Source organism: Tachyglossus aculeatus, chromosome 4, assembly GCF_015852505.1.
Source record: "Tachyglossus aculeatus isolate mTacAcu1 chromosome 4, mTacAcu1.pri, whole genome shotgun sequence".
In the NCBI taxonomy this organism is placed as follows: domain Eukaryota; kingdom Metazoa; phylum Chordata; class Mammalia; order Monotremata; family Tachyglossidae; genus Tachyglossus; species Tachyglossus aculeatus.
The window spans coordinates 1,090,228-1,113,028 of NC_052069.1; the positions used below are offsets into that span (position 1 = coordinate 1,090,228).

The window sequence follows — 22,801 nt, forward strand, 5'->3', positions numbered from 1 at the left end:
ACATAGTAAGCGCTTAGCAAATGCCATCATCATCATCATCTGCAAAAGGGGAATTCAATACCCGGGCTCCTTCCTGCGTGTGAGCCCCATATGACACCAGATCATCTTGTGTCTACCTCAGCGCGGCTCAGTGGAAAGAGCCCGGGCTTTGGAGTCAGTGGTCATGGGTTCAAATCCCGGCTCCGCCAACTGTCAGCTGTGTGACTTTGGGCAAGTCACTTCACTTCTCTGGGCCTCAGTGACCTCATCTGGAAAATGGGGATTAAGACTGTGAGCCCCCCGTGGGACAACCTGATCACCTTGTAACCTCCCCAGTGCTTAGAACAGTGCTTGGCACATAGTAAGCGCTTAATAAATGCCATCATTATTATGATTATCATTATGGGTTCAAATCCCGGCTCCGCCAATTGTCAGCTGTGTGACTTTGGGCAAGTCACTTCACTTCTCTGGGCCTCAGTGACCTCATCTGTAAAATGGGGATTAAGACTGTGAGCCCCCCGTGGGACAACCTGATCACCTTGGAACCTCCCCAGTGCTTAGAACAGTGCTTGGCACATAGTAAGTGCTTAATAAATGCTATTATTATTATTATTGTTATTATTATTATCATTATGGGTTCAAATCCTGGCTCCGCCAATTGTCAGCTGTGTGTCTTTGGGCAAGTCACTTCACTTCTCTGTGCCTCAGTGACCTCATCTGTAAAATGGGGATTAAGACTGTGAGCCCTCCATTCGACAATCAGATCACCTTGTAACCTCCCCCGTACTTAGAACAGTGCTTGGCACATAGTAAGCGCATAATAAAAGCCATCATTAATTTGATTGTCATTATGGGTTCAAATCCCAGCTCCACCACTTGTCAGCTCTGTGTCTTTGGGGAAGTCACTTAACTTCTCTGTGCCTCAATGACCTCATCTGTAAAATGGGGATTAAGACTGTGAGCTCCCCGTGGGACAACCTGATCACCTTGTAACCTCCCCAGCACTTAGAACAGTGCTTGGCACATAGTAAGCGCTTAATAAATGCCATCATTATTATTATTATAGGTGTTGGCACATAGTAAGCACTTAATGACTACCACAATTATTTTGTTTCTCTGGGACTAGCAACCTGCAATAAGGTCCAAGAACAAAGTGCCCAAATGACTGTGAGCCCACTGTTGGGTAGGGACTGTCTCTATATGTTGCCAGCTTGTAGTTCCCAAGCGCTTAGTACAGTGCTGTGCACACAGTAAGCGATCAATAAATACGATTGATTGATTGAACGAACGAAGGGCAGAATTTTGGATTTCCGTTGTCTAGCATCAAAGTGTATTAATCCACACTGGTTGTCATAAGTTCCACAGTAACGGAACAAGTGGAATTTTCCAGGAGACGCAGCATGGTGTTGTGGCTAGGACATAGGCCTGGGAATCAGAGGGTCATGAGTTCAAATCCCGGTTCCGCCACTCATCTGCTCTGCGACCGTGAGCAAGTCACTTTACGTCTCCGTGCCTCAGCGACCTCATCTGTAAAATGGGGATCGAGATTGCGAGCCTCATGTGGAAAAGGAACTGTGTCCAACCCGATTTGCTTGAATCCACCCCAGCGCTTAGTACAGTGCCTGGAACATAGTAAGCGCTTAGTGAATGGCACAGTTATTATTGTTACTCCAGGAGATTTATTTTACTTGTACATATTTATTCTACTTGTTTTGTTTTGTTCTCTGTCTCCCCCTTCTAGACTGTGAGCCCGCTGTTGGGTAGGGACCATCTCTATATGTTGCCAACTTGTACTTCCCAAGTGCTTAGTACAGTGCTCTGCACATAGTAAGCGCTCAATAAATACGGTTGAATGTGGAATGGCGGTAACTGGGACCAGTAGTAGCGTGCCATGCCTCCTTCGGTCACTCACTGAGTAATTTTCGACTGGCATGGAGAAGCAGCGTGGCTCAGTGGAAAGAGCCCGGGCTTTGGAGTCAGAGGTCATGGGTTCGATTTCCGACTCCACCAATTGTCAGCTTAGTGACTTTGGGCAAGTCACTTCACTTCTCTGGGCCTCGGTTCCCTCATCTGTAAAGTGGGGATGAAGACCGTGAGCCCCACGTGGGACAATCTGATCACCTTGTATCTCCCCAGCGCTTAGAACAGTGCTTTGCACGTAGTAAGCGCTTAACAAATACCATCATTTTTATTGTTATTATTATTATCCAGCTGATGCTGGCCCCCTTGGTTAGCAGCCCACCAGTGTCTGTGCCTGTTAATTCATTCATTCAGCCCTAGTCTCCAGCCTAGAAAAGTTGCGTGGCTCAGTGGAAAGCGCCTGGGCTTTGGAGTCAAAGGTCATGGGTTCAAATCCTGGCTCTGTCGATTGTCAGCTGTGTGACTTTGGGCAAGTCACTTAACTCCTCTGCGCCTCAGTGACCTCATCTGTAAAATGGGGATTAAGACTGTGAGCCCCCTGGGGGACAACCTGATCCCCTTGTAACCTTCCCAGTGCTTAGAACAGTGCTTTGCACATAGTAAGCGCTTAATAAATGCCATCATTATTATTATTATTCTCTGAGACTTTTACCTCATCTGTAAAATGGGGATGAAGACTGTGAGCCCCCCGTGGGACAACCTGATAACCTTGTAACCTCCCCGGCACTTAGAACAGTGCTTTGCGCATAGTAAGCGCTTAATAAATGCCATCATTATTATTATTATTCTCTGAGCCTCAGCTACCTCATCTGTAAAATGGGGATTAAGAATGTGAGCCCCCGTGGGACAACCTGAGCACCTTGTAACCTCCCCAGTGTTTAGAACAGTGCTTTGCACATAGTAGGCGCTTGATAAATGCCATTATTATTATTTATTGAGCGCTTACTGTGTGCAGAGCACTGAGAAGCAGGTGGCTCAGTGGAAAGAGCCCGGGCTTTGGAGTCAGAGGTCATGGGTTCAAATCTTGGCTCCTCCACTTGTCAGCTGTGTGACTTTGGGCAAGTCACTTCACTTCTCCGTGCCTCAGTTCCCTCATCTATAAAATGGGGGTGAAGACTGTGAGCCCCCCCTGGGGGACAACCTGATCACCTTGTAACCTCCCCAGCGCTTAGAACAGTGCTTGGCACATAGTAAGTGCTTAATAAATGCTATCATTATTATTATTATTATTAAGCACTTGGGAGAGTACAGTGTGACAACAGACACTTTCCTGTCCACAACGAGCACACAGTCTAGAGGGAGAGACAGACATTAATATAATCAATCAATTGTATTTATTGAGCGCTTACTGTGTGCAGAGCACTGTACTAAGCGCTTGATATAATTAAATGGATAGATAAATAGATAGGTAAACTACAGATATATCCAGAAGTGCTGTGGGGATGGGAGGGAGGATGAATGAAGGAGCAAAGTAAAAGCCGGGGAGAAGAGGAGAGGAGGGCACAGTCAAGGAAGGCTTCTTGGAGGAAATGGGCGTCCAGTAAGTTTTTGAAGTGGCGGAGAGCAATTACCCGTCTGCTACGAGGAGGGAGGGCGTTCCAGGCCGGAGGTAGGACGTGGGTGAGAGGTTGGCGGCCAGAAAGACGAGACGGAGCTACAGTGAGAAGGTTAGCATCAGAGGAATGACGTGGGGCGGGCTAGGTTGGAGTCAATCAATCAATCAATCAATCGTATTTACTGAGCGCTTACTGTGTGCAGAGCACTGTACTAAGCGCTTGGAAAGTCCAAGTTGGCAACATATAGAGCCAGTCCCTACCCAACAGTGGGCTCACAGTCTAAAAGGGGGAGACAGAGAACAAAACCAAACATACTAACAAAATAAAATAAATAGAATAGATATGTACAAGTAAAATAAATAAATGAATAGAGTCATAAATATGCACAAACATATATACAGGTGCTGTGGGGAAGGGAAGGAGGTAAGATGAGGGGGATGGAGAGGATGGGAATAGCGAGGTGAGAAACAGTGTGGCTCAGTGAAAAGAGCCCGGGCTTGGGAGTCAGAGGTCATGGGTTCAAATCCCGGCTCCGCCGCTTGTCAGCTGTGTGACTTTGGGCAAGTCCCGGCTCCGCCACGTCTGCTGTGTGACCTTGGGGAAGTCACTTAACTTCTAGGCAGCTTCGAGACTGTGAGCCCACTGTTGGGTAGGGACCGTCTCTCTATGCTGCCAACTTGTACCTCCCAAGCGCTTAGTACAGTGCTCTGCACACCGTAAGCGCTCAATAAATACGATTGAATAAATGAATGCTTCTCTCCCAGCGCTTAGAACAGTGCTTGGCACCTAGTAAGCGCATCACCAGAGAAGCAGCGTGGCTCAGTGGAAAGAGCCTGGGCTTGGGAGTCGGAGGTCATGGGTTCCAATCCCGGCTCTGCCACTAGTCAGCTGGGTGACTTTGGGCAAGTCACTTCACTTCTCCGTGCCTCAGTTCCCTCATCTGTCAAATGGGGATGAAGACTGTGAGCCCCCTGTGGGACAACCTGATCACTTTGTAACCTCCCCAGCGCTTAGAACAGTGCTTTGCACATAGTAAGCGCTTAATAAATGCCATTATTATTATTATTATTATTATTAACAAGTACGATCATTATCATCCCAGCTGACTCTCTCTGCCGCATCACAAGTGAGGTTTGGTGGAGGCGGCGCCCAAAGTGGCCAGACGTCCAGCTCACAGCCCCGGGCTCCTCTTCCTAGAGACCGAGGACCCAAAATCGGCCCGGAGGAGGCAAGCTGTGGCGTAAATTAAGCGCTTACTGTGTGCAGAACGCTGTGCGAAGCGCCTGGGAGGGTCCAGTTTACAGGGAGGGGGCCATTTGGGTGCCCGGAGTAGAGGGGCGTGCGTGGAAGTGTCGGCTGATTAATCCCATCCAGACCTACATCATCAAACCGGATCAAATATCATCATCATCATCAATCGTATTTATTGAGCGCTCACTATGTGCAGAGCACTGTACTAAGCGCTTGGGAAGTACAAGTTGGCAACATATAGAGACAGTCCCTACCCAACAGTGGGCTCACAGTCTAAAAGGGGGAGACAGAGAACAAAACCAAACATACTAACAAAATAAAATAAATAGAATAGATATGTACAAGCAAAATAAATAAATAAATAGAGTAATGAATATGTGCAAACATATATACATATATGTATATGCTGTGGGGAAGGGAAGGAGGTAAGGTGGGGGGGATGGAGAGTAAATATCCTCACTGGCAACACAAAGCTTCCCTGACGTAAATAGCACAGGGCTCCAGTAGATAATAGACACTCAGTAAATACCGTGATTATTGTAATTATTACCATATGGTGGTTACTCGCTACAATTTCTCTTCATTGTGGCCTTGAAGCTTTCCTGGTTGTTGTTTTTTTTTAAATGGTATTTGTTAAGCGCTTACTATGTGCAAAGCACTGTTCTAAGCACCGGGGAGGTTACACGGTGATCAGGGTGTCCCACGGGGGGCTCACAGTCTTAATCCCCATTTTCCAGATGAGGTCACTGAGGCCCAGAGAAGTGAAGTGACTTGCCCAAAGTCACACAGCTGACAGTTGGCGGAGCCGGGATTTGAACCCATGACCACTGACTCCAAAGCCCGGGCTCTTTCCACTGAGCCGCGCTGAGGTAGACACAAGATGATCTGGTGCTAATTTAGCTAATTTACCCTCAGCATTTTGGAGCTTCTACAGAGCACTGAACTAAATGATTGGGAGAATAGGATAAAATTCTCTCCCACCAAATTTGATCAAAAACACGGGACCAATTTGTGTGTTTTTTTTTCTCTTCAACTTGCTCCTGATCGTGGCCCGGTGAAGGCTAAAAGGAAAGCATAAGATACAGCATCGGCTTGGCTAATTTACCCACAGCATTTTGGAGCTCCTACAGAGCACTGAGCTAAATGATTGGAAGAATACGAGAAAATTCTCTCCCACCAAATTTGATCAAAAACACGGGACCAATTTGTGTGGTTTTTTTTCCTTTTCAACTTGCCCCTGATCGTGGCCCGGGGAAGGCTAAAAGAAAAGCATAAGAAACAGCACAGGGCTTAGCTAATTTACCCACAGCATTTTGGAGCTCCTACAGAGCACTGCACTAAATGATTGGGAGAATACGATAAAATTCTCTCCCACCAAATTTGATCAAAAACACGGGACCAATTTGTGTGGTTTTTTTTCCTTTTCAACTTGCCCCTGATCGTGGCCCGGGGAAGGCTAAAAGAAAAGCATAAGAAACAGCACAGGGCTTAGCTAATTTTACCCACAGCATTTTGGAGCTCCTACAGAGCACTGAACTAAGTGATTGGGAGAAAACAATAAAATTCTCTCCCACCAAATTTTATCAAAAACACGGGACCAATTTGTGTGGTTTTTTTTTTTTTCTCTTCAACTTGCCCCTGATCGGGGCCCGGTGAAGGCTAAAAGAAAAGCATAAGAAACAGCACAACTTGATGACCTTGTATCTACCCCAGCGCTTAGAACAGGGCTTGGCATATAGTAAGCGCTTCACAAATACCGACATTATTATTATTATCTCTGGGCCTCGATTTCCTCATCTGTAAAATGGGGATTAAGACTGGGAGCCCCATGTGCGAAAGGGACTGTGTCCAGTCTGATTATCTTGTCTTCATTCACTCATTCAGTCGTATTTATTGAGCGCTTACTGTGTTCAGAGCACTGTACTAAGCGCTTGGGAAGTACAGTTGGCAACATATAGAGATGGTCCGTACCCAACAACGGGCTCACATCCAACCCAGCGCTTAGTACATAGTGTGTGCTTAACAAATGCCACAAAAAAAAGAGGGAGGGGAAAAAAAGAGTTAAATACTCAGAGGAGGCCTTCCCAGTCGGAGCCACTTCCTTCCTCTCCCCTCCCCATCTCCCCGTCCTACCTCCTTCCCTTCCCCACAGCACCTGTATATATGTTTGGACAGATTTATTACTCTATCTTACTTGCATATATTTACTATTCTATTTATTTTATTTTGTTAATGTATTTTGTTGTGTTGCCTGTCTCCCCCTTCTAGACTATGTGCAGAGCACCGTTCTAAGCGCTGGGGAGGATACAAGGTGATCAAGTTGTCCCACATGAGGCTCACAGTCCTAATCCCCATTTTCCAGATGAGGGAACTGAGGCCCAGAGAAGTGAAGTGACTTGCCCAAAGTAACACAGCTGACAATCGGTGGAGCTGGGATTTGAACCCATGACCTCTGACTCCGAAGCCTGTGCTCTTTCCAATGAACCATGGTGCTTCTCCACCACAATTATCATTGTTATTGTTATTATTATTAATAATAATGAATACCGTCACTGTCATCATTGCTATTAACGTTCCTGTTGTCGATCAGGTGGGTTCTAATCCCATCTTCGCCACTTACCAGCTGTGTGACTTTGGGCAAGTCACTTCACTTCTCTGTGCCTCAGTTACCTCATCTGTCAAATGGAGATTATGTCTGTGAGCCCCACGGGGGACAACCTGATCACCTTGTGTCTACCCCAGCGCTTAGAACGCTGCTCGCTTAACAAATGCCATCATTATTATTGGCCTTTTTCATTTCAACTGAATTTGGCCTGGCTTGGACATTAGAAAAGAATGACTTACTTAGGCGATACCGCCCATATTCATTCATTCATTCATTCAATCGTATTTATTGAGCGCTTACTGTGTGCAAAGCACTGTACTGAGCGCTTGGGAAGTACAAGTTGGCAACACATAGAGACGGTCCCTACCCAACAACGGGCTTTGAGAGAAGCAGCGTGGCTCAGTGGAAAGAGCCCAGGCTTTGGAGTCAGAGGTCATGGGTTCAAATCCCGGCTCCGCCACTTGTCAGCTGTGCGACTTTGGGCAAGTCACTTCACTTCTCTGGGCCTCAGTTCCCTCATCTGTAAAATGGGGATTAAGACTGTAAGCCCCCCCGTGGGACAACCTGATCACCTTGTCACCTCCCCAGCGCTTAGAACAGTGCCTTGCACATAGTAAGCGCTTAATAAATGCCAATATCATTAGTATTATTATTATAGAAGGGGGAGACAGACAACAGACCGTCTCTATATGTTGCCAACTTGTACTTCCCAAGTGCTTAGTACAGTGCTCTGCACACAGTAAGCGCTCAATAAATACAATTGAATGAATGAATGAACAGAAGAAAACATGTGGATGAGCACCTGTATATATGTATATATGTTTGTACATATTTATTACTCTATTTTACTTGTACGTATCTATTCTATTAATTTTATTTTGTTAGTATATTTGGTTTTTTCTCCCCCTTTTAGACTGTGAGCCCACTGTTGGGTAGACACTGTCTCTGTATGTTGCCAATTTGTACTTCTCAAGCGCTTAGTACAGTGCTCTGCACACAGTAAGCGCTCAATAAATACGATTGATGATGATGATAAGCAGGTGATGACATCGAGAGACGTTAACAATTAGCATTCGATGGGAATAATAAAATAAGCAGACGATGACATCACAGAGAGCAGTTAACAATTAACAAGCAGAAGTGACCATAAAGTAGGCAGAAGGAGGAATTGTCCTCAGGTCAGTCGAATCAAAGCGAAGAGGTTAATGGCAAGGAGAGTCCAGGGGCTCTTGGCAAAAATGTCTCTGAGGTCACATTCTAGACTGTGAGCCCACCGTTGGGTAGGGACCGTCTCTATATGTTGCCAACTTGGACTTCCCAAGCGCTTAGTACAGTGCTCTGCACACAGTAAGCGCTCAATAAATGCGACTGAATGAATGAATGAATGAGGTGGTGGAGGATGGAGACCTATGGGTGGCAGTTCAGAAGTAGAAGTAATGTTTCAAGAAAGGCTCATTTTAAGTAAGAAATGTGGCCTAGTTTTAGGTTGTGGGGTGAGGAGGAAATGGGGTCATTCAGCCCAAATGGATCTCTTCGACCCACGAATCACTCCCTTGATGATGACGGCATTTATTAAGCGCTTACTATGTGCAAAGCACTGTTCTAACCAATCAGTCATATTTATTGAGCGCTTACTGTGTGCAGAGCACTGTACTAAGCGCTTGGGAAGTACAAGTCGGCAACACATACAGTCCCTACCCAACAGCGGGCTCACAGTCTAGAAGGGGGAGACGGAGAACAAAACCAAACATACTGACAAAATAAAATAAATAGAATAGGTATGTATAAGTAAGATAAATAAATAGAGTAATAAATATGTACAAACATATATACAGCGCTGGGGAGGTTACAAGGTGATCAGGGTGTCCCACGGGGGGCTCACAGTCTTCATCCCATTTTCCAGATGAGGGAACTGAGGCCCAGAGAAGTGCAGTGACTTGCCCAAAGTCACCCAGCTGACAATCGGCGGAGCCGGGGTTTGAACCCATGACCTCTGACTCCAAAGCCCGGGCTCTTTCCACTGAGCCACAGTATCAAAAAGAGCTGTGCGTACAACTTTAATTCTGTTTAATTCTGACGATTTTGAAACCTGTCTGCATGTTTTGCTTTGCCGTCCGTCTCCCCCTTCTAGACTGTGAGCCCGTTGTTGGGTAGGAACCGTCTCTAGTATAATAATAATAATAATGATGATGGCATTTATTAAGCACTTACTAAGTGCAAAGCACTGTTCTGAGCGCTGGTGTTCCCTACTTGTACTTCCCAAGCGCTTAGTACAGTGCCCTGCACACAGTAAGCGCTCAGTAAATACGACTGAAAGACCTGTGGTCTCTCACCTGTCCCGCTGCTTCTCGATTAATTCTTAATATTTGTGAGCCCGCTGTTGGGTAGGGACCGTCTCTATATGTTGGCGGGCGACCATACCGTGTTAGACCGGAGAGGTAAGTGGAGACGGTCTGCCGTATCATTTTATCAGTAGGACAAAAGTTAGCACCTTCTGGAATAATAATAATAATAATTATTATTAATAACAATAACAATAATAATAATAATTGGCATTTGCTAAGCGCTTACTTTGTGCAAAGCACTGTTCTAAGCGCTGGGGAGGATACAGGCTGATCAGGTTGTCCCATGTGGGGCTCACAGTCTTAATCCCCATTTTACAGGTGAGGTAACTGAGGCCCAGAGAAGTTAAGTGACTTGCCCAAGATCACACAGCAGACATGTGGCGGAGTCGGGAGTCGAACCCATGACCTCTGACTCCAAAGCCCGGGCTCTTTCCACTGAGCCACGCTGCTCCTCTTATTATTAATAATAATAATAATAATACTTCCCAAGCGCTTAGTACAGTGCTGTGCACACAGTAAGCGCTCAATAAATACAATTGATGATGATGATAATGATGGTAATGATGGCATTTGTTAAGCGCTTACTCCGTGCAGAGCGCCGGGGGGATATAACGCGATCAGGTTGTCCCACGTGGGGCTCACAGTCCATCCCCATTTTCCAGGTGAGGGGACTGAGGCTCAGAGAAGTGGAGTGACTTGCCCAAGGTCACACAGCAGACGTGGGGAGGAGCCGGGATTTGAACCCATGACCTCTGACTCCAAAGCCCGGGCTCTTTCCATTGAGCCACGGCTGCGTGGGAATGATGCCCGTTGGAAGCGGAGGGCTTCCGGGAGCTTGTCGAGAGGAATCGCGATTGGGGGAGTTGCACCTTCCCTCATCATCATCAGTCGTATTTATTGAGCGCTTACTGTGTGCAGAGCACTGTACTAAGCGCTTCCAGCACACGAAGAGGGTCCGCGGGTTTCTTGCCTCGTTTAAAACCTCCAAGCGACGGCGTCCACTTGCAGGCCGGTTTGTAGGGGGCAACCGCAGAGAAGCAGCGTGGCTCAGTGGAAAGAGCCCGGGCTTTGGAGTCAGAGGTCATGGGTTCAAATCGCGGCTCCGCCAATTGTCAGCTGGGTGACTTTGGGCAAGTCACTTTCATTCTTCCTATTCATCCTATTTCATCCTATTTCTTTCTATTTCATCCTATCTGTGCCTGACATAGAGAAGCAGCGTGGCTCAGTGGAAGGAGCCCGGGCTTTGGAGTCAGAGGTCGTGGGTTCAAATCCTGGGCTCTGCCAACTGTCAGCTGTGCGACTTTGGGCAAGTCACTTAACTTCTCTGGGCCCCAGTTTCCTCATCTGTAAAATGGGGATGAAGACTGTGAGCCCCCCGTGGGACAACCTGATCACCTTGTAACCCCCCAGCTCTTAGAACAGTGCTTTGCACATAGTAAGCGCTTAATAAATGCTATCATTATTATTATTATTATTCATTCATTCATTCAACCGTGTTTATTGAGCGCTTACTGTATGCAGAGCGCTTGGGAAGTACAAGTTGGCAACATAAAGAGACGGTCCCTACCCAACAGTGGGCTCACAGTCTAGAATCAAGCAATCAATCAATCGTATTTATTGAGCGCTTACTGTGTGCAGAGCACTGGACTAAGCGCTTGGGAAGTACAAGCGGGCAACATATAGAGACAGTCCCTACCCAACAGTGGGCTCACAGTCTAGAAGGGGGAGACGGAGAACAAAACCAAACATATTCACAAAATAAAATAAATAGAATCAGTATGTACAAGTAAAATAAATAAATAGAGTACTCAATAAACACTGAACTTCTCTGTGCCTCAGTTCCCTCATCGGGAAAATGGAGATGAAGACTGTGAGCCCCCCGTGGGACAAGCTGATCACCTTGTAACCTCCCCGGCGCTTAGAACAGTGCTTTGCACATAGTAAGCGCTTAACCAATACCAACAATAATAATAATAATGATGGTATTTATTAAGCGCTTACTGTGTGCAAAGCACTGTTCTAAGCGCTGAATAAATCCGTACAAACATATATCCGTATATCCAGGTGCTGTGGGGAGGGGAAGGAGGTAAGGCGGGGCGGAGGGGGAGAGGAAGGAGGGGGCTCAGTCTGGGAAGGCCTGGGAAAATCACCCAGCTGACAAGTGGCAGAGCCGGGATTAGAACCCACGACCTCTGACTCCCAAGCCCAGGCTCCATCCATTAAGCGACACTGTGATCTTAGTACCATCTTCTAGACTGTGAGCCCACTGTTGGGTAGGGACTGTCTCTACATGTTGCCAATTTGTACTTCCCAAGCGCTTAGTACAGTGCTCTGCACACAGTAAGCGCTCAATAAATCCGGCTGAATGAATGAATCATAAAAACCGGCAGGGCACGAGCGTCAGCCGGCTAAGCAGCCCCCGACTGGGGAGGTGGGAAATTCAGTCGCCAATTATCCCCTCTCTTTTGGCGTAATAATAATAACGTTGGTATTTGTTAAGCGCTTACTATGTGCCAAGCCCTGTCCTAAGCGCTGGGGTAGGTACAAGGTAATCAGGTTGTCCCACGTGGGGCTCCCAGTCCTCATCCCCATTTTCCAGATGAGGTCACTGAGGCCCAGAGAAGTGAAGTGACCTGCCCAGGGTCACCCAGCCGATCAGCAGCGGAGCCGGGATTAGAACTCGTGACCTCTGACTCTCAAGTCTGTGTTAATTATCCCCTCTCTTTTATAATAACAACGTTGGTATTTGTTAAGCGCTTACTATGTGCCAAGCCCTGTCCTAAGCGCTGGGGTAGGTACAAGGTCATCAGGTTGTCCCACGTGGGGCTCCCAGTCCTCATCCCCATTTTCCAGAGGAGGTCACTGAGGCCCAGAGAAGCGAAGTGACCTGCCCAAGGTCACCCAGCTGATCAGCGGCGGAACCGGGATTAGAACTCGTGACCTCTGACTCTCAAGTCCGTGTTAATTATCCCCTCTCTGTTGGTGTAATAATAATAACGTTGGTATTTGTTAAGCGCTTACTATGTGCCAAGCCCTGTCCTAAGCGCTGGGGTAGGTACAAGGTCATCAGGTTGTCCCACGTGGGGCTCCCAGTCTTCATCCCCATTTTCCAGAGGAGGTCACTGAGGCCCGGAGAAGTGAAGTGACCTGCCCAGGGTCACCCAGCTGATCAGCGGCGGAGCCGGGATTAGAACTCGTGACCTCTGACTCTCAAGTCCGTGTTAATTATCCCCTCTCTTTTGGCGTAATAATAATAATGTTATTATTATAGAGAAGCAGCGTGGCTCAGTGGAAAGAGCCCGGGCTTTGGAGTCAGAGGTCGTGGGTTCAAATCCTGGCTCCGCCACAAGTCTGCTGTGTGACCTTGGGCAAGTCACTTCACTTCTCTGAGCCTCAGTTCCCTCGTCTGTCAAAATGGGGATTAAGACTGTGAGCCCCACGTGGGACAACCTGATCACATTGTATCCCCCCAGTGCTTAGAACAGTGCTTTGCACATAGTAAGCGCTTAACAAATGCCATTATTATCATTATTATTATTATAATGTTGGTATTTGTTAAGCGCTTGCTATGTGCCAAGCACTGTCCTAAGCGCTGGGGTAGGTGCAAGGTAATCAGGTTGTCCCACGTGGGGCTCCCAGTCCTCATCCCCATTTTCCAGATGAGGTCACTGAGGCCCAGAGAAGTGAAGTGACCTGCCCAGGGTCACCCAGCTGATCAGCGGCGGAGCCGGGATTAGAACTCGTGACCTCTGACTCTCAAGTCCGTGTTAATTATCCCCTCTCTTTTGGCGTAATAATAATAACGTTGGTATTTGTTAAGCACTTACTATGTGCCAAGCCCTGTCCTAAGCGCTGGGGTAGGTACAAGGTAATCAGGTTGTCCCACGTGGGGCTCCCAGTCTTCATCCCCATTTTCCAGATGGGGTCACTGAGGCCCAGAGAAGCGAAGTGACCTGCCCAAGGTCACCCAGCCGATCAGCGGCGGAGGCGGGATTAGAACTCGTGACCTCTGACTCTCAAGTCCGTGTTAATTATCCCCTCTCTTTTGGTGTAATAATGATGACGTTGGTATTTGTTAAGCGCTTACTATGTGCCAAGCCCTGTCCTAAGCGCTGGGGTAGGTACAAGGTCATCAGGTTGTCCCACGTGGGGCTCCCAGTCCTCATCCCCATTTTCCAGATGAGGTCACTGAGGCCCGGAGAAGGGAAGTGACCTGCCGAAGGTCACCCAGCCGATCAGCGGTGGAGGCGGGATTAGAACTCGTGACCTGTGACTCTCAAGTCCGTATTCTTCCCGTTTAGCCACGCCGCTGCTTCTCTGGTATCCCGGCGTTGTTCTGGAGGCCTCAACAGACGTTTTGTGTGTTTGTGTGTGTGTCTTTTTGGGTTTTTTTTTCAGGAAAATGAACATCTGAAGAAATTCCAGGTTACATGGGAACTGCACAATAAGCACCTGTTCGAAAATCTGGTTTTTTCTGAGCCGCTTCTTCAGAATAGCCTGCCGGCGCTGGTGTCCCAGCTCAGGTACCTTCCGTCGCCTCGATTAACCGGGCGGGTGGCCGGCGGCGGGCTCTCTGATTTGCCTTCGGTGCCGCGGCGTGGAGCGATAGCATGGCTTTGGAGTCGGAGGTCATGGGTTCGAGTCCCGGCTCCGCCACGTGTCTGCTGTGTGACCTTGGAGCAAGTCACTTCGCTTCTCGGAGCCTCAGTTACCTCATCTGTAAAAGGGGGATGATGACTGTGAGCCCCACTGGGACAACCTGATCACCTTGTATCCCCCCCCCAGCGCTCAGAACAGTGCTTTGCACATAGTAAGCGCTTAACAAATGCCATCATTATTATAAGCGCTTAGTACAGTGCTCTGCACATAGTAAGCGCTCAATAAATGCGATTGATTGATAATTGGCATCTGTTAGGCGCTTACTATGTGCAAAGCACTGTTCTGAGCGCTGGGGAGGATACAGGCTGATCAAGTTGGCCCACGTTGGGCTCACAATCTTCATCCCCATTTTGCAGATGAGGGAACTGAGGCCCAGAGAAGTGAAGTGACCCGCCCAAGATCACACAGCAGACATGTGGCGGGGTCGGGAATCGAACCTCTGACTCCGAAGCCCGGGCTCTTTCCACTGAGCCATGCTGCTTCTCTAGAGCGCTTACTACTACTACTACTAATAATAATAATAGCATTTATTAAGTGCTTACTATGTGCACTGTTCTAAGCGCTGGGGAGGTTACAAGGTGATCAGGTTGTCCCACAAGGGGTTCACAGTCTTAATCCCCATTTTACAGATGAGGTCACTGAGGCCCAGAGAAGTGAAGTGACTTGCCCAGAGTCACACGGCTGACAAGTGACATATTTATTACTCTATTTATTTATTTATTATTTTACTTGTACATTTCTATTTTGTTGGGATGTTTGGTTCTGTTCTCTGTCTCCCCCTTTTAGACTGTGAGCCCACTGTTGGGTAGGGACTGTCTCTATGTGATGCCAATTTGTACTTCCCAAGCGCTTAGTACAGTGCTCTGCACATAGTAAGCGCTCAATAAATACGATTGATTGATTGATTGATTGAAGTGGCGGTGCCAGGATTTGAGCCCATGACCTCTGACTCCAAAGCCCGGGCTCTTTCCGCTGAGCCACACTGCTTCTCTACGCTGCTTACTGTGTGCAGAGCACTGTACTGAGCGCTTGGGAAGTACAAGTCGGCAACATAGAGAGACGGTCACTACCCAACAACGGGCTCACATTCATTCATTCATTCAGTCGTATTTATTGAGCGCTTTCTGTGGGCAGAGCACTGTGCTAAGCGCTTGGGAAGCCCAAGTCGGCAACATATAGAGACGGTCACTACCCAACAACGGGCTCACATTCATTCATTCATTCAATCATATTTATTGAGCGCTTTTTGTGTGCAGAGCACTGTGCTCAGCGCTTGGGAAGCCCAAGTCGGCAACATCTAGAGACGGTCCCTACCCAACAACGGGCTCACAGTCTAGAAGGGGGAGACAGACAACAAAACAAAACATGTGGACGGGTGTCAAGTCGTCAGAATAAATAGAAATAAAGTTAGATGCACATCATTAACAAAATAAGCAGAATAGTAAATATGTACAAGTAAAATAGATAGAGTAATGAATCTTGCATCTACCCGAGCGCTTAGTACGATCATGAGTTCGAATCCTGCCTCTGCCACTTTTTCATTGTCGCATTTATTGAGCGCTTACTGTGTGCAGGGCACTGTACTAAGCGCTTGGGAAGTCCAAGTTGGCAACATCTAGAGACGGTCCCTACCCAACAGCGGGCTCACAGCCTAGAAGTCACACACTGATAAATCGCACACTTTATCAGCTGTGTGACTTTGGGCAAGTCACTTCACTTCTCTGGGCCTCAGTTTCCTCATCTGTAAAATGGGGATGAAGACTGTGAGCCCCCCGTGGGACAACCTGATTAATCCCGGAGGCGGACGGCGGGAGGAGGAGGCCGAGGAGCCGTTATTTTGTGGGTCGTAAGCAGGATCCCCCTCCGCCTGCCCTTCCTCCGGCGCTTCGTTCCCCCCTCCCCCTTCCCGTGCCGTCTCCCGCCCAACCGAGTCCCGATTAGACTGTCTCCCCCTTCTATCATCATCAATCGTATTTATTGAGCGCTTACTATGTGCAGAGCACTGTACTAAGCGCTTGGGAAGTACAAATTGGCAACATATAGAGACGGTCCCTACCCAACAGTGGGCTCACAGTCTAAAAGGGGGAGACAGAGAACAAAACCAAACATACCAACAAAATAAAATAAACAGAATAGATATGTACAAGTAAAATAAATAAATAGAGTAATAAATATGTACAAACATATATATATATATATATATATATATATATACATATATATACACAAGTGGTTTTGTTCTCTGTCTCCCCCTTCTAGACCGTGAGCCCGCTATCGGGTAGGGACTGTCTCTGTATGTTGCCGACTTGGACTTCCCAAGCGCTTAGTCCAGTGCTCTGCACACAGTAAGCGCTCAATAAATACGATTGATTAGACCGCATGGAATGGCGGACAGAAGGTCATGGGTTCAGAGAAGCAGCGTGGCTCAGTGGAAAGAGCCCGGGCTTTGGAGTCAGAGGTCACGGGTTCAAATCCTGGCTCAGCCACTTGGCAGCTGGGTGACCTTGGGCCGGTCGCTTCACTTCTCTGTGCCTCAGTTACCTCATCTGTAAAATGGGGATGAAGACTGTGAGCCCGCCGTGGGACAACCTCATCACCTTGTCACCTCCCCAGCGCTTAGAACAGTGGTTGGCACATACTAAGCGCTCAATAAATGCCATCGTTATTATTAATTCCGGCTCCACCACGTTTTTCTTGGGTGGCCTTGGGCAAAGTCCCTTCACTTCTTTGAACCTCAGTTACCTCATCTGTAAAATGGGGATTGAGACCGGGACGGCAGCTGTGTCCAACCCAATTTGCTCATGTCCACCCCAGCGTTTAGTACAGTGCCTGGCACATCATCATCATCAATCGTATTTATTGAGCGCTTACTATGTGCAGAGCACTGTACTAAGCGCTTGGGAAGTCCAAGTTGGCAACATATAGAGGCAGTCCCTACCCAACAGTGGGCTCACAGTCTAAAAGGGGGAGACAGAGAACAAAACCAAACAGACTAACAAAATAAAATCAATAGACTAGATATGTATAAGTAAAATAAATAAATAGAGTAATAAATATGTACAAACATATATACATATATATACAGGTATATATATGTATATATATGTATATATACCATGTGCTTAAGCACATGATAAGTGCTTAACAAATCCCATTATTATTATTATTATTATTATTATTGGGCCTCTGACCCATCGTTGGCCCCATGGGGAGGTGCTGAGGAGAGAACAGGAAGGCCGGGAGGAGGGATATGCCTGGAAATGGGATCACATTTCCCATTATCAGCTGGGTGACTTTGGACAAGTCACTTCACTTCTCTGGGCCTCAGTTCCCTCATCTGTAAAATGGGGATGAAGACTGTGACCCCCCCGTGGGACGACCTGATTACCTTGTAACCTTTCCAGCGCTTAGAACAGTGCTTTGCACATAGTAAGCACTTAATAAATGCCATTATTATTATTATTAAGTACACTCTTTTTTGATTATCATTATTCTTATCATTGTTATTATCATTACAATAATAACGGTGGCATTTGTTAAGCGCTTACTATGTGCAAAGCCCTGTTCTAAGCGCTGGGGGGGATATTATTGAGGTCCCAAGTGGGGCTCACAGTCTTAATCCTCATTTTACAGACGAGGTAACTGAGGCTCAGAGATGTTAAGTGACTTGCCCAAGGTCACACAGCAGACATGTGGCGGAGCTGGGCTTCGAACCCATGACCTCTGACTCCAAAGCCCGGGCTCTTTCCACTGAGCCTCGTTGCTTATCATTCATTCAATCGTATTTATTGAGCGCTTACTGTGTGCAGAGCACTGTACTAAGCGCTTGGGAAGTACAAGTTGGCAACATATAGAGACGGTCCCTACCCAGCAACGGGCTCACAGCCGCCTTACTTCCTTCCCCTCCCTACAGCACCTGTATATATGTTTGTACATATTTATTACTCTATTTATTTTACTTGTACATATTTACTATTCTATTTATTTTATTTTGTTAATATTCATTCATTCAATCGTATTTATTGAGCGCTTACTGTGTGCAGAGTACAATTTGTACTCCAATTTGTACTTCCCAAGCGCTTAGCACAGTGCTCTGCACATAGTAAGTGCTCAATAAATATGATTGATGATGATGCAGAGCACTGGACTAAGCACTTGGGAAGTACAAGTTGGCAACATATTAACAAAGAACATAGAACAAAACAAAACATATTAACAAAATAAATAGAATAAATATATAATATGTTTTGCATTGTTGTCTGTCTCCCCCTTCTAGACTGTGAGCCCGCTGTTGGGTAGGGACCGTCTCTATATGTTGCCAACTTGGACTTCCCAAGCGCTTAGTACAGTGCTCTGCACACAGTAAGCGCTCAATAAATATGAATGAATGAATAGAAGGGGAAGACAGACAAAACAAAACATGTGGACAGGTGTCAGGTCGTCAGAATAAATAAAAATAAAGCACATTAGATGCACATTAGAGAAGCAGCGTGGCTCAGTGGAAAGAGCCCGGGCTTTGGAGTCAGAGGTCAGGGGTCCAAATCCCTGCTCCACCAACTGTCAGCTGTGTGACCTTGGGCAAGTCACTTAACTTCTCTGGGCCTCAGCTACCTCATCTGTAAAATGGGGATGAAGACTGTGAGCCCTCCCATGGGACAACCTGATCACCTTGTAACCCCCCCAGCGCTTAGAACAGTGCTTTGCACATAGTAAGCACTTAATAAGTGCCATTATTATTATTATTATTATTATTATTTGGAATCAGAGGTCAGGGGTCCAAATCCCGGCTCCACCAACTGTCAGCTGGGTGACCTTGGGCAAGTCACTTAACTTCTCTGTGCCTCAGCTACCTCCTCTGTAAAATGGGGATGAAGACTGTGAGCCCCCCGTGGGACAACCTGATCACCTTGTAACCTCCCCAGCGCTTAGAACAGTGCTTTGCACATAGTAAGCACTTACTAAGTGCCATTATTATTATTATTATTTGGAGTCAGGGGTCATGGGTTCAAATGCCGGCTCCTCCACCTGTCAGCTGTGTGACCTTGGGCAAGTCACTTAACTTCTCTGTGCCTCCGCTACCTCATCTGTAAAATGGGGATGAAGACTGTGAGCCCCCCGTGGGACAACCTGATCACCTTGTAACCTCCCCAGCGCTTAGAACAGTGCTTTGCACATAGTAAGCACTTAGTAAATGCCATTATTATTATTATTATTTGGAGTCAGAGGTCATGGGTTCAAATGCCGGCTCCGCCAACTGTCAGCTGTGTGACCTTGGGCAAGTCACTTAACTTCTCTGTGTCTCAGTTACCTCATCTGTAAAATGGAGATTAAAAGTGTGAGCCCCACATGGGACACCCTGATTACCCTGTATCTACCCCAGCGCTTAGAACAGTGCTCGGCACATAGTAAGGGCTTAACAAATGCCAACATCATCATCATGGTCATCACACTATTATCATTATTGTATCAAAGCATGTACCGGGTGCCAAGCACTGAAACGTCAGCCAACGTCGGCTTCACTACAACAGTCTGCTCAGGGATGTTTGTACATATTTATTTATTTATTCATTTTACTTGTACATTTCTATTCTATTTATTTTATTTTGTGAATGTTTGGTTTCGTTCTCTGTCTCCCCCTTCTAGACTGTGAGCCCACTGTTGGGTAGGGACCGTCTCTATATGTTGCCAACTTGGAATTCCCAAGCGCTTAGTACAGTGCTCTGCACACAGTAAGCGCTCAATAAATATGATTGATTGATTGATTGATTGATTGATTCTCATCCTGTCTTACTGACTGCTGTTTCTCAGTGTCTTTCACAGGCCCCTCTGCCTCCCACCCCCTAACTGGGGGGGTTCCCCAAGGCTCAATTCCAGGTCCCCTCCTCCTCTTCTCCATATCCACCCTCTCCCTTGGGAACTCAACCGCTCCCACGGCTTCAACAGCCACCTCTACGGGGATGTTTCCCAAATCTCCCATCATCTCTCCACCTCTATGGGGATGTTTCCCAAATCTCCCGTCATCTCTCTACCTCTATGGGGATGTTTCCCAAATCTCCCATCAGCTCTCCACCTCTGTGGGGATGGCATTTCCCAAATCTCCCATCATCTCTCCACCTCTATGGGAATGTTTCCCAAATCCCTCATCATCTATTGAAGCAGCGTGACTCAGTGGAAAGGGCCCGGGCTTTGGAGTCAGAGGTAATGGGTTCCAGTGTTGGCTCCGCCAATGGTCAGCTGGGTGACTTTGGGCAATCAATCAATCAATCAATCAATCGTATTTATTGAGCGCTTACTGTGGGCAAGTCACTTCACTTCTCTGGGCCGCAGTTCCCTCATCTGTAAAATGGGGATTAAGACTGTGAGCCCCACGTGGGACAACCTGATCACCTTGTAACCTCCCCAGCACTTAGAACAGTGTTTTGCACATAGTAAGTGCTTAATAAATGCCATCATTGTTATTATTATTATTATTATCTCCCTCTCCTGCCCTGACCTCTCTCTCTCTCTGCACTCTTGCGTTTCCTCCTGCCTTCAGGATATCTCCCCTTGGATGCCCCGTCACAACCTGAGAAGCAGCGTGGCTCAGTTGGAAAGAGCCCGGGCTTTGGAGTCAGAGGTCATGGGTTCAAATCCCTGCCCACCACTTGTCAGCTCTGTGACTTTGGGCAAGTCACTTAATCAATCAATCAATTGTATTTATTGAGTGCTTACTGTGCGCAGAGCACTGTACTAAGCGCTTGGGAAGTACAAGTTGGCAACATATAGAGGCAGTCCCTACCCAACAGTGGGCTCACAGTCTAAAAGGGGGAGACAGAGAACAAAACCAAACATACTAACAAAATAAAATAAATAGAATAGATAGGTACAAGTAAAATAAATAAATAAATAAATAGAGTAATAAATATGTACAAACATATATACATATATACAGGTGCTGTGGGGGAGGGAAGGAGGAAAGGAAGGTGGGGAAGGAGGGTTCAAATCCCGGCTCCGCCACTTGTCAGCTCTGTGACTTTGGGCAAGTCACTTAACTGCTCTGGGCCTCAGTGACCTCATCTCTAAATTGGGGATTAAGACTGTGAGCCCCCCCGAGGGACAACCTGATCGCCCTGTAACCTCCCCAGCGCTTTGAACAGTGCTTTGCACATAGTAAGCACTTAATAAATACCGTCACCTTCATCATCATCAATTAGCATGTCCCAAACAGAATTCCATGTCTTCCCACCCAAACCCTGTCTTTTTCATCACTGTGGATAACACCACTGTACTCCCTGTCTCCCAAGCCTGTCACCTTGGCATTAACTTTACCTCATCTCTCTCATTCATTCTGTCAGTAAATCTTATAGGTTCTATCTTCAAACATCTCCAAAATCCACCCTTTCTTCTCCATCCAAACTGCCACTGTGCTGATCCAAGCTCTTATCCTCTCCAGCCGTAACAATAATAATAATAATAATAATAATAATGATGGCATTTGTTGAGCGCTTACTATATGCAAAGCACTGTTCTAAGCGCTGTGGGGGTACAAGGTGATCAGGTTGTCCCATGGGGGGCTCACAGTCTTCATCCCCATTTTACAGATGAGGTAACTGAGGCTCTGAGAAGTTGCGACTTGCCCAAGGTCACACAGCAGACGTGGCGGAGCTGAGATTCGAACCCATGACCTCTGACTCCAAAGCCCGGGCTCTTTCCACTGAGCCACGCTGCTTCTCTGTAATTACTTCATCAGCCTCCTCGCCGACCTCCCTGTCTCCGTCTCTCCCGACTCTAGTCCGTACTGCTGCCCAGATCATTTAGAGAAGCAGCGTGGTCTGCACACAGCAGACAAGTCATGGAGCTGGGATTGGAATCCACATGTGATGCCAATTTGTACTTCCCAAGCGCTTAGTACAGTGCTCTGCACATAGTAAGCGCTCAATAAATACGATTGATTGATTGATCCTCCGACTCCCAAACCTGTGCTGTTCCCACTAAGCCACGCTGCTTCTAAGCCCACAGAGCTGCTCACTTTTTGGGCAGGGAATGTGGCTATCAACTCCTTTGTGTTGTCCTCTCCCAAGTGCCCAGTACAGAGATCTGCACACAGGAGGTGCTCAGTAAGTACCACTGATACTGATTTTCTGACAACTTTTCCCCATCTAACTTACACTGAAACTCATCCGACCGCCGAGGCTTTACACTTTGGCAAAATTTGGAAAATGACAAAACCAAAGTACACCGTCCCAAATCCCGAAGCAAGACTTAAACCGTGAGCCCCACGCGGGACATGGTCTGAGTTCAACCTGATATATTTGTATTTTCCGACAACTATTCCCCATCTAACTTACACTGAAACTCATCCAACCGCCGAGGCTTTACACTTGGGCAAAATTTGGAAAATGACAAAACCAAAGTACACCGTCCCAAATCCCGAAGCAAGACTTAAACTGTGAGCCCCACGCGGGACGTGGTCTAAGTTCAACCTGATATATTTGTATTTTCCCCAG

At 47.0% G+C, this 22,801-nt stretch overlaps 1 protein-coding gene across 2 annotated transcripts in view; it reads left to right on the forward strand.

The window, feature by feature from the left end:
* FAM193A (family with sequence similarity 193 member A) overlaps positions 1-22,801 on the forward strand; it is a 252,759-nt gene that overhangs the window by 121,691 nt on the left and 108,267 nt on the right. For both annotated transcript variants that reach the window (XM_038745554.1, XM_038745555.1), the window contains exon 7: positions 14,055-14,179. In XM_038745554.1, coding sequence (XP_038601482.1) covers positions 14,055-14,179 — 125 coding nt within the window. The remainder of the gene's footprint in view (positions 1-14,054; positions 14,180-22,801) is intronic.